The sequence below is a fragment of the Schistocerca piceifrons genome, chromosome 3 (genome assembly GCF_021461385.2).
Source record: "Schistocerca piceifrons isolate TAMUIC-IGC-003096 chromosome 3, iqSchPice1.1, whole genome shotgun sequence".
Taxonomy (NCBI): domain Eukaryota; kingdom Metazoa; phylum Arthropoda; class Insecta; order Orthoptera; family Acrididae; genus Schistocerca; species Schistocerca piceifrons.
In genome coordinates this window covers 415,856,423-415,871,884 of record NC_060140.1, presented here as the reverse complement: position 1 = coordinate 415,871,884, position 15,462 = coordinate 415,856,423, and the positions used below count along the sequence as shown (strand labels likewise).

Below are 15,462 nucleotides of genomic sequence, written 5' to 3'. Positions count from 1 at the left end.
CAAAACTCAAAGGCATAATGCAGAAACCTTACTGTATCTAGAGTATGATACATCAGACAGATACAAGCAAGGCAAGATACTTGGTCATTCAGATGCAGTGGTTGACTTAAAAGGTTTATACTTGTTTTTAAGCTAATACCTTGATCAGAAGCATCACATTTCCTTCCCTTTGCTGTAATTTATGTGCGATATGTGTTTACATTGCAACTTACATTGAAAAGTGGGTCATGATGAGAAGAAGTCATGATAAAAGGAGCCCCTTTCTGATTGGTAAGACACAAAATTGCTAAGAAAGTGGGATATTTACTCCTACAAGGTGTTAGAAGAAAACTGAAATGAATGGTTTAAGGTTGGTCTCATTTACTTTGAACAATTTCAGACAGAAGAAGAGGTAACAAATGGCAAAAAAATTTAATAATCAATTAAAAATTTTCCCATTCTCAATATAATAGCCAAAATTTGAAGAGAAATTGCTAACTACATTACTATAACTTTGCTTGTGATGGCATCACCAATCATTCTTGTCAGTTCGTCAAATAACTGAAAACTTTTTTCAGAGAGATACAAATTTCTTACCAGTCCAACCTCAGTTGTCTCACAAGAAAGAATATATTCCGTGATTGGCTAAGTTTCATTCAGTTCAGAATGAGCCATTCCACCACAGGATTGTTATAAGCAGTACACAACTTCCAATACTGAAGAAAAAGTTTGTGTGCGACCTCAAAATATTAAATCTTTCTTTAGCACTTGCCTTTCCCATTTTTTGTAGTGTTTTGCAGTTATCATTTCATTTCATTTATGCAAAAGTTTAGGAACTGTTTTTAATTTTCATTTATAAGTCATCTGAGAGTTGTAAATACAGATTGTACAACTAATATACAAATGGTTTCATACAATTACTAAGTAATATTTGTGATTCATAAAATAACAAGTGCTAAATATCTGCATTAAATTATTATGGCAATACTAAATCATTGTTTTCAAATGGTTCTTTGTTTGTTGCATCCTTTGTGAGGATTATCTGCACTGAGCAATCAATGCATCAATAAAAGCAGCATGTTTTTATTTTATATAAGAATTACTTTTAATTCTGTGACAAATACAACGAACAACAGCTGTACAAATTTCTTATAAACATACTTTTAAAATGTACACATAAACAACCATGATAATTATAAACCGTACAATTAATAACATAGTTCAAATTTTAAATGCTGTTATCGGGTATTTTGCCACACAGCACAATCTGAGCCAACCCGATCCCGTGGTATAAGTCGCAGCTCTGATCCGTGTTTCAGAAAAACATTGCCTGCAACACATCAAGTAATTATTTTTCCTTAAATAATATCTTCAAAGAAACTATTACAACACAACATTGATAATACTCTTACCAGCAGTCTGCTGTGGATTAATTCCAATCCCATCATCTGTGATAATAGCAGACGTTGCAGGTGGAACTTTAAATTCTTCTGCAGCAAATTTCAAAACTGCTGTGAATGGTGTGTTTTCAGGAACACTCAATCTGTGGCAACATTGCAACTTATGTATGAAATAATAAAATGTGTTTCAAATTTAGTTCTTAGAAACACACATACAACGTACATCTCTCCATGGGAAATCTGATTTACACACTAAATCATCCAACCATGCAAATATACGGTAACCTATGATTTCAGAACTGGAAAGAGATTTTAGTATTTTGACAACCATATTGAATTCCTCATCTGATAGTGAAGCTTTTGAGTCTGATGAAGCCCATTTAACAATTCCATGTTTAAGAAAATATGGAACTTCCCATCTCATGTTTTTCCCAACATCTGTCACAAACTCTAGGAAAGTTGAAAGAAACTCAGGATAACTTTCTGACACAAGTACCACAGTTCTTTCATCAACTGCTGTAAGCACCTTCTTCCATAATACCAATTCTGGGCCTGATCCCTGCTTTAATGTTAAAAGTATTCTCTCTAGGATAATTTTTTTAACATTGGCATTACTTTCATCCTTTTCTTTCAGAGTCAGCAGTTTGAACAAACATGGAACATAAATTTCATCAGAAATTACTTTGCTGGCTGACTGTGCAACTCTTTCTGTTTTCCCATGCAGAAGATTATTTGTCCACATTGACATAAGTATAAACTCAAAATCTTTCAGCACATATGCGTCACAATTTTTCAAAGACAGCAAATGCATAACTATTCTTTCACAGACCCTTTCTGACAGCAAAGTTTGGACTGTAGTTTCAAATCTACTCATTCCACAGTAATCAATATATGTGTCTATGGCAGTAAATATTATGTGTGGATCTGCATTCACTTTGGAAAGGAAAGATATTAATAACTTGTCACTAGCTCCCTCAAAGAAACTGAATGTAAATGGAACATGTCTATTTTTTTTATTCCACCAATTAATTAACTGCTCTTCAAACTTGCTTGCAGTACCATTTGAATTCATTTTCAAATAAAGCATTTCCAAAGACTGAGCCAGTTTGAAAGAATATTTTACAGCAGTTTCTGTTGCAGATTCTATCCATGAAGTTTCTTCGCACAAGACAAGAAATTTGTCAATATGATGAAGAACAGGTTCCGCTTCATCTTCCTCCATATCTTATTTATATTCTAAATCATAAGCTGAGTCATTTAGCTGCCATCAAAATTCTTCGCAATCTTCTTATCTGATAAACAAACAGAGAAAAAATACTTTTGTATATTGCTGTATACATAAATTTCAAATATTTCCCACCCTTACTTCAAAGCAGTAACCCAAAGCATAATGATTTGTTTTAAACACAAATCCACTCTCCACTGAAAGTATTATGTAAATATGACTAAACAATCACAAATTGTTCTGCATCATTCAATGTGTCATATCCAACAAAATAATCTAATTTTCCAGGAGCATATATTGTTTGCCATGGATCATGATTCACACAGTGCACAACATGTCCACACCAATAACTGAATAAGACATAAGTCAAATCCTAATCACTCTTTTTATATATACAAGTGACAGCTGAGGAAGGAATGAAGATCAAAGTTCAACACGTAGCCAAAAGCGAGGCCATTATGAGATGGAGCATGTATTTGTATTTTACAAGGATATGGAAGGAAATCTGTGAGGCTTATTAAAGGAAACCATTCCAGCAATCGCCGTTTACACAATACAGGGGATACCACAGAAAACTTAGATCTGGGTGGCCACTGATTTACTTAACACTCCTCTCAAACATGGGTCAAGTGTCTTAATAATGAAGCCATCTGTCGGTAATGAATGTGGAAACTGTGAAATTTGGCAAATAAACAGGAATAAAATGTTAAGTTATAGATGTCACCAATTTGAAGTTTGGGGTGAACAGTTCTTTTCTAGGGATGTTCCAAAAACACACACAAATAATTGGCACAGATGAAAGAAGGAATGAGTGGCAGGAAAAAGAAATCCTAGCACTAACTGGTGACACAAACGGCAGACCTACGGTTATGTTGTCTGACAATTACCCACTATGCTACCAAGGCATTGAGTTGGAGTGGAGGAAGGGGGTGGGAGTGAAAGACACTACACCAGAAGTATAACTGCTGCAAGTGAAAAAAGGAATAGTAGGAAGTATGTGCACCAGAAGATCGAATTACAGTGTGTGAGTGAGGGGGACAGGCAACACCGGGGAACCTCTAATAAAACCATGTTGTACGACGAAAACCTATATAACGGGTATAAAATGTGCAGACAATGAAATTATACAAAACAGTGACAATTATGAATTTAACTGTGGGGAGAGGGGCTGCATCAAGTGTACACCAAACACGTATTTCTGTTGTGCCAAAGCATACCCTATCCCAGAGTGTCAAGGTCACTTACCAAAAAGCAATGTCATATACCACTGTCGATGCAACCATGTGCAGCTTTCTATGGGAGGACAACAAAAACTTGCTGTCACATGTGTGAAGAGCACACATGCTCATGAAATTCAAATATCTGCAGAACCACATGCGATAATTGATACCATGCCTTATGCATGCACAATTGGTACTTGGTGTCATTCACGGGACAGACCTGACAATTGACATGAGTGGAGCACTGAAACTGGTTGTGTAATGAAACAATCAAAATAACAGGTTAAATTTTACTTAAGGCAGCAGCAGCACATCCCTATGCATAGTGTGTGAATGTTGGCTATGCACAACTGATCTGCATGAGCACAATGAGCAAGTGGATCAATGTTCTTTTAATTAAATCATAAGAGAAGATAGGTGGATTAATGTTTATTCATAATAGAATCACACATTCTATATAATAAAAAACATTCATTCACCTACCTCCTCCCATGATTTAATTAAAAAGCACTGACCCACTTAATCAGTGTGCTAGTGCAGATTGAATCCAACATTAGCACACTACACTGCAGCTGCCATACATAAACCAAAATAATGGCTGTTGGTACAGTATTACTATATTTCAGCAACCAGACACTGTCTCTCAGTCCTGAACCCAAGATGAAATAACATTAGTTTCTCTATATACCTATCAGTAAATTTACCAATATGTGCACAAGCTGTCCTAGCTCATATATTTCCATCTTCTCCCTTGATGTCTATCCCGATTTTACACATAACTCTGATATTCATTCTAGCTGCGATGCTAAATGAAAAGATAGGTAACTGATGTGTACTTTATGTGAGTACTGCAGAGGATGCAAGTTTTATAACTGGTACTAAAGAATTTCTTTGTTTAACAATGAACAGCCAAATACCCCTGCTATAGATGGCCCCCCTTCCTGATATTGTGGATTACATTTAATTACACATATTCCAATCTCACATAAGACACAAAAAATATATATTCACAGATACAACTGGGCATAATGTCTACACAGATTTCATTAGTGGTGAAACATGCTAGAGTTTATAACTAAAAAATTCTTAACACATTTTGGTAACCAAATGGGCACAAGTGAAATAAACGACATGATTGAAATATACCAATCACAGAAAAAGCTTAAATAGGTGCTGACAGTTGCAGAAATGAACAGCAATCAGCTAAACACAGAATTTGGGGGAAACACTGCACAAGGTCTACAGCGCATGTATAGTACAACGCAGCTCTTCTTTTGGGTACTGCTGTTGGCAATTCTTTATCATTGTTTAAGGCCAATCAAGGGACAGTGTACAGGAGCCTATGAAAACCACTCAGTCTTATAATCTTGGTTGTCACAAACAGTTCATGGTTTTTTCCAAACATGTAAGGATTTCTGAGGTTGTGGTTAGGTTGCACAGCTTAAATTGCTGCGAGTGAAATAAAATAAAAGTTAACTTCATTTATGAATCACATCTGACTTGCGATTCACCACGTTTGCACTTCCAGTCATGTGAATCATTACCAGCAGTAGCACAAAACAAAAAAGCTGTGGTGCACCTTTAGTGTACTTTTACCACAAATGCATGCAATGCAATGCAATCAGAGCAAAGCAGGACAATCATTATGAACATGAAGAGGCACAGCAGAAGCAAGAGGTGTGTTCCTCCCCCCCCCCCCCCCCCCCCCAACAGGAATGTGCATTATAGAGTGACCCATGATAAGGTAGTTAATAAGGGCAGCACAATAAAACACAGAGTATAAAAGAACTGGGAAAAAGAAACCAGAATCTCAGATTGAGGCACAGTAGAGAAAGTGTGAGGGGGAGAGGTGTAGCTACTGCAAGAGTTCTGTAAAACACGTTTTGTGGGCCTTGTGTGGAGTAGGTAGGCCTATGTAGAAACTGAAAGGAGGCCAGTATCGAACTATTTAAAAGCCTGATGCAATTTTATTTATTTTAAAATTGACATTTATGTCAGTGGCTTATCGATTTTAGCTAAACTAGATGAGTTAGGAAACAAGACCAAGAAAATCACTACGCCATTTAGCACTTCAATGGGTGTGTCAGCAGTATCTGCTCACAGATTTTCCCAAATCCAAGTGAAACATTACAAACAATGGAAAATCCAGGATGGGCTGTAACAATATTATGAAAAGGATAGTTGCTACTCACTACATGGTGGAGATGCTGAGTTGTCGATAGGCACAACAAAAAGACTGTCACAAAGTGAACTTTGTTCCTATCTGCAACTCAGCATCTCCACCATAAGGCAAGTAGCAACTATACTTTTCAGAATAGTGTTACATTCCATCCTGTCTTTTCCACTGTTTGATTTTGCCCGCTTGGTTTTCTTCCGTCCCATAACCCAATACTGTTTTCCTTTGCTTCTATTTTTTAATGCATTACTATACTCGGGTCGACAGAAGCGTCCGATCCCGCGCGTCGGCTTTGACCCGTGACGTAAGGGTGTTGTCATGTGTGACGTCATGACGGTGTGGAGTTTGGTTTGTGAGTGTGGCGTGTTTGTAGATGTCGTCACGTTGTGGTTTGTTGTGCTCTCTGATGGTATGTTCAGGGTTTTCGTTTGTGTGGTGTAATGGGCTCAGTTTGCTTTTGCTCATTATCCAGAATTTTTCGGGTGTATCTGTGTTTGTAGTGGAATTCGTTTCAGTGAGTTAACGATTTTGTGTGAAGGTTAATTTAGTGTTGTTCGCTGTACATCATGTGGTAATTTTAGTAAAATTAATCAGTTGTTGTTTTTGTTCAGGAATGGATATGTCGGATTAAATTAACAGTGTGCAGGTCAAGGGAAGTATTCGATCCCAATGTGTGGCTGTGTATGTTGATATTGCTATCGGGAGATGTTTTTGAGCTATATAGGCCAAGGGAAGTGTTTGATCCTAATTTATGGGACCGGGAGCTGCTGTTGAGCTATATAGGTCAAGGGAAGTGTCCGATTGTGTTTAGTGGTATTTGGGGAGTTTTGTGATGTCGTTTTTTTTTTCGTCGTTTTGTGTGGTTTTGTATGGGAGTGGGTGTCTAAATTTGTTTATATTTAGTTTGCCCCCACCCAAAAATATCCCATTTCCCGCGCTTGTCCCGTTAGTGTCATTAGGCTTTTTGTGGAAAGTGTGTGTGTTTCATTTTCGAAGTATTTTCGTCCTCATGTGTACATACCGACTTAATATGCGCCATATTGGAATCGTGGTTTATGCTCGTTTCCGCCATATTTGTGACGTCAGGGGTCAAAGCACACGGGCGGGATCGGACGCTTCCGTATTTCCCTATACTCAGTGTCCATCTGGCCTTTCTCTTCTTGCCTTAGAAACTACACTGCACACACTACTTACAAGCCATATTGTATCAACCACCTCAGCCTCGCACAACAGAGGGCTACAATACACTGCTGATTGTTGGTGCAGTATTTCATGTCCCGCATTACACCCACCGATATCATTAATCTGAAATTTTACAAAGCAACCAAAGTGCACTGACTGCTAAATTCAAATAGTATTTCTCTATGACCTTGTCCAGCTGGCAATTGGAATCTGTCAACATACAAAATATGATCCTGAAATGCTCTGATTCTGTGATTAAGCATGGCTGCATTTGCAGAAGGCTCATGAACTTTTTCCACAAGACCCTAATTGCTGATACATATGAACACCATAATGCAGCCTATTTTTTGAAGGACTAACAAAACAATCAACAGTTACTTCATGCACGACAATGCAAGTGCACCGCCAAAATGAATATGACAGTTTTACAAGGAATTAAGTATAGGAACTATAATTTTGTTTGTGTACATCTCTGTGAGAAGATGCTATTACCATTTTGCATCTGAAGCGCTAAATGGTGCACCAACTTCCTCAGACATACTTCCAAGTCCACTCCTAAATCATCTAGTTTTGTCAAAACTGATACACCACTTGCCAGAGTCTGAGGCTCATGTCACAGTGTATGCAGAAATATGAGACTGCCTTTCCAATATTGCAGACTGTTAAAGATTTGAGCATACAGAATAGGTCCTCATATACACGAGTGGCCCGAAGACTAAGTAACAGAACCTAGTACATTACCCTGTCTGGCAAGTGTTCACTGCAGATAAAGCTATTGTCAGGAATGACCCAGGCAAGTGTGATGGGGCTGCTCATTTTCTCTACATATATAAACACTCTCAGAGTTGGGGTGAGCAGCAAACTGAATTTGTTTGCTGATGAAGCTGTAGTTTGCAAGGCAGTGCCATCTTTAAGGAATTGTTGCATGGTACAGGATGACTGAAAAAAATTTTATTCAGTACGATGAATGGCACCTACATTAATAGGAAAAATAATCCTATAGTGATCAAATACAGTATTAGTGATGTGCCATATCAAATACCAAGTCGTGATGTTGCAAAGCAACACGAAATGGAATGACCATGGAAGCTCGAACGGTCAATTTCAGTTTCCTGGAACAATTATAGGAAAGTGTAGGTCATCTGTGTACAAAACACTTGTGTAACCAATTTTTGCTTACTGCTCATGTCTTTGGGACCCCATCAGGTCAGTTTAAAGGAAGACATCAAAGCAATTAAGGTGCGTGTTGACTGATTTGTTACCAGTAAGTTTGAGCAACATGTGAGTATTAGGGAACTTCTATGTTAACTCTGGTGGGAATCCCTGAAGAGGAGCTGTGCTTTTCGCAAAACATTATTGAGAAAGTTCAGAGAACCAGCATTTGTGACACGCAATTCAAGAAAGTGAGATAAGAAAAATAAGGTCTCATATGGAAGCATATAGAGAGTCATTAACCCCTTGCACCTTTTTCCAGTGGAATAGCAAAGGGGCATGACCAGCAATTGTATAATGTATCCTAAACCATGCACCATATGGTGGCACGCAGATTTTGTATTAATTAGTATTAGTTTCCACAAAAAGCTGGGCACACCACTGCTCAAACTTTAAACAAGCTGTACTGAAACACTACAAACATGTTGTCTGTGACAGTGAACACTAAAAAAGTCTAACAAGCCAGTTAAGGTATCTTTCTTTTTTTTCACTTCATGATCACAGCAGTTAACTTTCACCGTAATCTTGTAGGGAAATATTTTCTGTGGTGCTACTCTTTCTATAATCCAAGTCCTACTAAAGTGTATGATGTTCTCATTAAAAGAAGCATCAAAAATTACTTCATAAATGGGATTAAATTTGCACGAATAAAAACATAAGGCTACAATAGTCACCTAGCAGACGTCAAGTCGGCCAAAAGTCCAAGTGTAATAATACACACTGTTGCTAATGACACAAACGTAGTATTTTGATATCTGCATGTTTCTCTCCACCACATTTCCTATTGATAAGTTACAAGTAATATTTTCCTGAATAGCTCCATGTCTCACAGCACTCAAACATTGTTTGTTACATGTAATACATTTTCGTGATCCTTGTCTTTGTACTGACTTTTACAAATACTTCCACTGAAGTAAACTCACAAAGAAATCTTTTTGTTGTACTGTCGAAATCATGGTTCTGGCAGACGTCTTACAACAAACGGGTTGTTCTTGCATAGGCACAAAATGCGCCCCTACTGCTGTCAAGACTACTGTCATCTTCTCTGGGTACAATGCTTAAACTAATTACTTGTGATACTAATGTTTCGAAACTTACACTTTAAATGGTAGTTTGGGATCTGATGTAAGAGTAATCTTGAATGTTACTTTAGACCTGAAAAGTGAAATATGGTCGTGTTACTTCAATATGTTATGCATGTTAGAACTTTTAACGTGCAAAACACATTACTCTTTTATCTCTGACATATCCTCGACTGTTTTCTGTACACAGATTTACTCACGCCATAGCTTCTTTCACAAAATAAACGAAACTATACACCAAACAATAACGCCAAACATGCACTTTGACAATTTAAGTACTTGCACGCCGCTAACGCAAACGCAACTAAGATCTCTGATACAATTAATGTCGTTGATCATTATGGCCGGGCAAAGTGGTATCATTTTATGTTTTATAAACCGTATGCCTTTATTTGTACATACATCACGAGAGGTACGTGGCTGCGATAATTTCAAATATATAAAATATATGTCTGTGTATTTATATAGATCGTTTGTGGCAAGGGCGGCCGAGCCACAAGCTGCGATTTGTCTACGTTCATTATAAACTCGCAAACATATCGTAGTGTGAGGACTGGTGACCGATACAGAAAGCGGTGCAAAGGGGAAACAGGAGTCACCCGTTTGAAAGCAATTTCCCGCATTTCTGGGTGCCGCTGTTGTCACTTGTACCTGTTGGTAAGAATTGTACAGTCACCATTGCCCAAGTTCATTAAAGTATCTTTACTGACAACTGAACTTTTTGAAATGGAATAAGATCCGACATTGCATACGTACATACATATTCTAAACTGTCGATGACCCACACTCTTGTGACATTGGCTGTTCTTTGCCGTTCCATGCAATTGTCGCATCTTATCCTCTCCTCAGTGTCTTCCATATACTTCGTGCTAGACCGTCCCTTTCCTTTCTTTCCAGAAATTTTCCTACAAGAATGTTAACAATGAATGTGTTGAGTCTGATGACAGGCCCAAAAATTTGTTTCTCTTTTCCATTTCCTTTAAAGTTTTTCTCTTCCTTGACTTTCCTTAAGACTTTCTTGTTGGGTTTTCTTTCTGTCCAGCTCATTCTTATCATTTATCGCCATGTCCACATTTTAGCGGCTTAAAGTTGATTCCTTTCCAATCCAAGCAGAGTCAACTATCACAGAGCAGTGTACTCCACATAAATGATTTTGTAAACTTTTTCTGGCGTTTATAATAATAAATTTTCTGGTAATATTTTTTCTTAGACATAAATGATTCCTTTGCCAATGCTAACCTTCACTTCCATTAAGGATCTATTGTCTTCTGTGATTATACTACCAAGATAAACTTGTTTCATCTGATCAATTCTGCCATTATAAATTTTTTATATTGGTTTTAATCTCTCCCATACTTTTCTGTACTACCATTACTTTCATCCGTTTGTTCGCTTTTTATTTGCATAATTTAAGACTGTCTGATAGGACCTGCAAAATTCTGTTAATTTCTTTTTCAGAGTCTGCTACTATTATGATGTGAACTTATCTGATGAAATGCATCTGTATTTGTATCTCTTTATTGCTCTTGTAAATTACGATTTAATATATTGCATAACAGTTTAGGACAAATCATGTTTTATATAGTAAACACAATTATATTTGCCATGACTTTGAAAACTAATTCAATACTTGTTTCATGTTGTTGTTTGTTGTGGTCTTCAGTCCAGAGACTGGTTTGATTTAGCTCTCCATGCCATTCTATCCTGTGCAAGCGTCTTCATCTCCAAGTACCTACTGCAACTTACATCCTTCTGAATCTACTTAGTGTACTCATCTCTTGGTCTCCCTCTACGATTTTACTCTCCACACTACCCTCCAATACTAAATTGGCACCGAGCGAGGTGGCGCAGTGGTTAGACACTGGACTCGCATTCGGGAGGACGACGGTTCAATCCCGCGTCCGGCCATCCTGATTTAGGTTTTCCGTGATTTCCCTAAATCACTCCAGGCAAATGCCGGGATGGTTCCTCTGAAAGGGCACGGCTGACTTCCTTCCCCATCCTTCCCTAATCCAATGAGACCGATGACCACGCTGTCTGGTCTCCTTCCCCAAACCAACCAACCAACCAACTAAATTGGTGATCCCTTGATGCCTCTGAACATGTCCTACCAACCAATGCATTCTTCTAGTCGTTCCACAAATTCCTCATTTCCTCAATTCTATTCAGTACCTCCTCAAATCAATATATCAGGACAGTTCTGTTTACAAACCAACAATTCTGTACAGTGCATTGCCAGATAGCATAAAAAAATACCAAACATTAGTACATTCAAAAAAGAGCTACAAAATCTACTAATAAACAACGGCTTCTACAGCATTAACGAATACCTGGATTTTGCTCAAATCTGTAGATCTACTTCATAACTCTCTAAACAAAAATTCATAATTATCAACCATACCTAGATAAAACCAAACTTCTTTCATCCATTTATGAATGTAATTATGCACCTAGCTTTTGTGCTGTATGATACTATTCCTAGTTAACTAAAGTACTGATATTTAATAGTTTTGGTAAAATCAACCAAGGAGTTTTGCAAGCTTTTCTTCTACTTATATGTACGTAAGCAGAATAATGTTTTTGTTACAAAGATGTGTTGATACCATGATGTAAATATGTAATATTTTATACTGTTCTGTACTTTGACAAGTCCGATATCATGAATGTGATAATAAGGGCGCTAATAAATAAATAAATAGTTACATGATCTACCCATCTAATTTTCAGCTCTCTTCTGTAGCACCACGCCTCGAAAGCTTCCATTTTCTTCTTGTCCAAACTATATATCAGCCATGTTTCACTTCCATATATAGCTACACTCCACACAAATACTTTCAGAAAATACTTCCTGACACTAAAATCTATACTCATTGTTAACAAACCTCTCCTCTTCAGAAATCCTATCCGTGCCATAGCCAATCTACATTTTATATCCGCTTCACTGCAACCGTCATCAGTAATTTTGCTTCCCAGATAGCAAAACTCATCTACTACTGCAAGTGTCTCATTTCCTAATCTAATTCCCTCAGTGTCACCTGATTTAAATTCACTACATTCCATTGTCCTTGTTTTCCTTTTGTTGATTTTCGTCTTATATCCTGCTTTCAAGATGTTACCCATTGTGTTCAACTGCTCTTTCCAGCCCTTTGCTGTCTCTGACAGAATTAAAATGTCATCAGCAAATCTCAAAGTTTTCTTTTCTTCTCCATATATTTTAATTCTAACCCCAAATTTTTCTTTTCTTTGCTTTACTGCTTGCTCAATATACAGATTGAATAACATAGGGGATACACTACAACCCTGTCTCACTCCCTTCTCAATTACTTCTTCCCTTCTGTGCCCCTCAACTCTTATAGCTGCCATTTGGTTTGTGTGCAAATTTTAAATAGCCTTATGCACCCTGTACAAGTCTACAAATGCTAGAAAAGGTCGGCTTCTACCAGGTTTTCCATTTGTCTGTAAATAATTCGTGTTCTTAAACTGATAGTTCGGTAATTTTCACACCTGTCAGCACCTGCTTTCTTTGGGATAGGAATCATGATATTGTTCTTGAAGTGTGAGGCTATTTCGCCTGCCTTGTACATCTTGCTCACCAAGTGGAGAAGTTTTCTCATGGCTGGCTCAGCCAAGACTATCAAAATTTCTAATGGAATGTTGTCTACTCCTGGGGCCTTGTTTCGACTTAGGTGTTTCAGTGCTCTTTCAAACTCTTCATGCAGTATCACATCTCACATTTCATCTTCATCTACATCCTCTTCAATTTGCATAATATTTCCCTCAAGTATATTGCCCTTGTATAGATCCTCTATACACTCCTTCCACCTTTCTGCCTTCCTTTCTTTGCTTAGAACTGGTTTTCCATATGAGCTCTTGATATTCATGCAAGTGGTTCTCTTTTCTCCAAAGGTCTCTTTAATTTTCCTGTAAGCAGTATCTGTCTTACCCGTAGTGATATATGCTTCTACATCCTTATAGCTATTACTACTACTACTACTACTACTATTTGTTCCGTAGCCATCCCTGCTTAGCCATTTTGCACTTCCTGTCGATCTCATTTTTGGGATGTTTGTATTCCTTTTCGACTGTTTCATTTATTGCATTTTTATATTTTCTCCTTTCATCACTTAAATTCAGTATCTTTTCAGTTACCCAAGGATTTATACTAGCCTTCGCCTTTCTACCTACTTGATCCTCTGCTGCCTTTACTACTTCATTTCTAAAAGCTACCCATTCGTCATCTACTGTATTTCATTCCCCTGTATTTGTAAATCGTTCCCTAATGCTCTCTCTGAAACTCTCCATAACCTATGGTTATTTCAGTTTATCCAGGTTCCATCTTCATTATTCCTACATTTTTGCCGTTTCTCCAGTTTCAATCTACAGTTTATGACCAATATATTGTGGTCAGAGTCCGCATCTGCCCCTGAAAATGTCTTACAGTTTAAAACCTGGTTCCTAAGTGTTTTATATTCATAACATATTTATAAAAACAAATGAGAAGACTTAAAGAGTACTATGGTTCAGAATATTTGATCAATTACACTAACTTTAATAGTGTTCAAAAGTTCAAAAACAAAACAGAAGCAGTGGTCAAACATGTCCTCTTTCACCATCACTTTAAGTTAATGTAAATTTGCTATCTGCTTCAAATAGTACGGTATATGGTTACATAACGTAATGTCAGTATGAAATGCGTGTACTTAATGTTTTGAGATGTTGTTTATGCTTCTGCCTAGTATCATAAGAATGAAAATCAAAGTTATGCTTGAAGATATTTTCTTATTTTAAGGTGCTCCATTTTGTGCAGATATGCTCGTAGATATACATAAACAAGGTAAGGGCAATGTAAAGCTTCATGGCGGTTGTAGAAGATGTATAAATTGTGAGCTACATATATAATGGTGTAAATATTCTCTGTGCGAGAAATATAGTGCAGTGTACGAAAATACTTATGTGCTGTGTAATATCTTAATAAAAACCGCTAGAAGAAAAGAACAAGCAAATCCTTGTGTACATAAGTAAAAGTGACAGTGACCAACTCTCAAAATACGGACCTTTGCAGAAAAACAAAGACGAAATACTTCGTCAAATAGACACAAAGAAAAAAATAATTAACATCTTGTTTGATGATATAAAATTACTGCAAGACTTGAAATATTTACAGTCATACAAAAATGAAAATAAGATGCATGTTATACCAAACAAAATCTATCCCAGGCATGTTCGATGGTTTTTTTGGACAACATGGTTGTGGAGAGAAGCAGCGATTAGTATGGTTAATCAATAATACAAGAACAGTCTTAATCGCATTTATTATTGTTATAGTACCGCCGACCGGTTTCAACCCGACGTAGGGGTCATCTTCTGGGCGTTTACGCCATTGGTCGACTGCTGGTGCTGTCACTCCTGTCTACATAACGGCAGGAAACTGCCGGAAACCGGTTGGCGGTATTATAATAATAATAGATGCGATTAAGACTATTTTTGAATTATTGACTAAACAATTCACTCATGGAAAAAAAATTGAAAACATATTCGAAATGCCATTACAAAACAGTTTCAGTGTTTCAGAAACATACGAAAGACGAATTATATGCAAACCAAAACACAACTAAAAGTGCTTCTATAATTACGATGAGAAAGGTAAGAACGAAATTTTCCAAAGTAAACATACACTCAGATAACCACGGGTGTGGACTCGCAAAAATTTTACATTATGGACATAGTACAAACGCATCTAGTTACGTGAAACTAGGGGCACCTATGCACGAAATTACAAAAAAACATAAAAGCCAGAACTTCATCAAATCCAAATAATCGACAGTGATGGGGGGGGGGGGGGGAGGGAGCCAATGATGGTTACAAAAAAGAATGATCGAATGCTGTAGACAACCTAAAGGAATTACTGGATACCAATCAGAGCAAGACAATGATCATCATTGGAATTCCACATAGACACAACCTTGTAAACGGTTTGTGTGTAAAT

General features: G+C 37.2%; 1 protein-coding gene across 2 annotated transcripts; it reads right to left on the bottom strand.

The window, feature by feature from the left end:
• Positions 1-1,059: 1,059 nt before the first annotated feature.
• On the bottom strand, positions 1,060-9,792 carry LOC124789924 (ubiquitin-fold modifier 1). Of its 2 annotated transcripts, XM_047257449.1 has the most exons (4): positions 9,677-9,792; positions 9,493-9,549; positions 1,392-1,522; positions 1,060-1,309 (listed from the first exon to the last, which is right to left on the bottom strand). In XM_047257449.1, exons 1-4 carry the CDS (start codon positions 9,679-9,681, stop codon positions 1,218-1,220), a joined length of 285 nt encoding a protein of 94 aa, XP_047113405.1. In that variant the 5' UTR covers positions 9,682-9,792; the 3' UTR covers positions 1,060-1,217. The 2 variants fall into 2 exon arrangements, with proteins under 2 accessions (XP_047113405.1, XP_047113404.1); XM_047257448.1 differs by lacking the exons at positions 1,060-1,309; positions 1,392-1,522 and adding an exon at positions 1,531-2,671 and having other exon boundaries at positions 9,677-9,752.
• Positions 9,793-15,462: the final 5,670 nt, after the last annotated feature.

What these genes read in the sequence shown, in the direction of transcription:
- LOC124789924 (XM_047257448.1), bottom strand. Translation starts at nt 2,601, where the DNA reads ATGGAGGAAGATGAAGCGGAACCTGTTCTTCATCATATTGACAAATTT.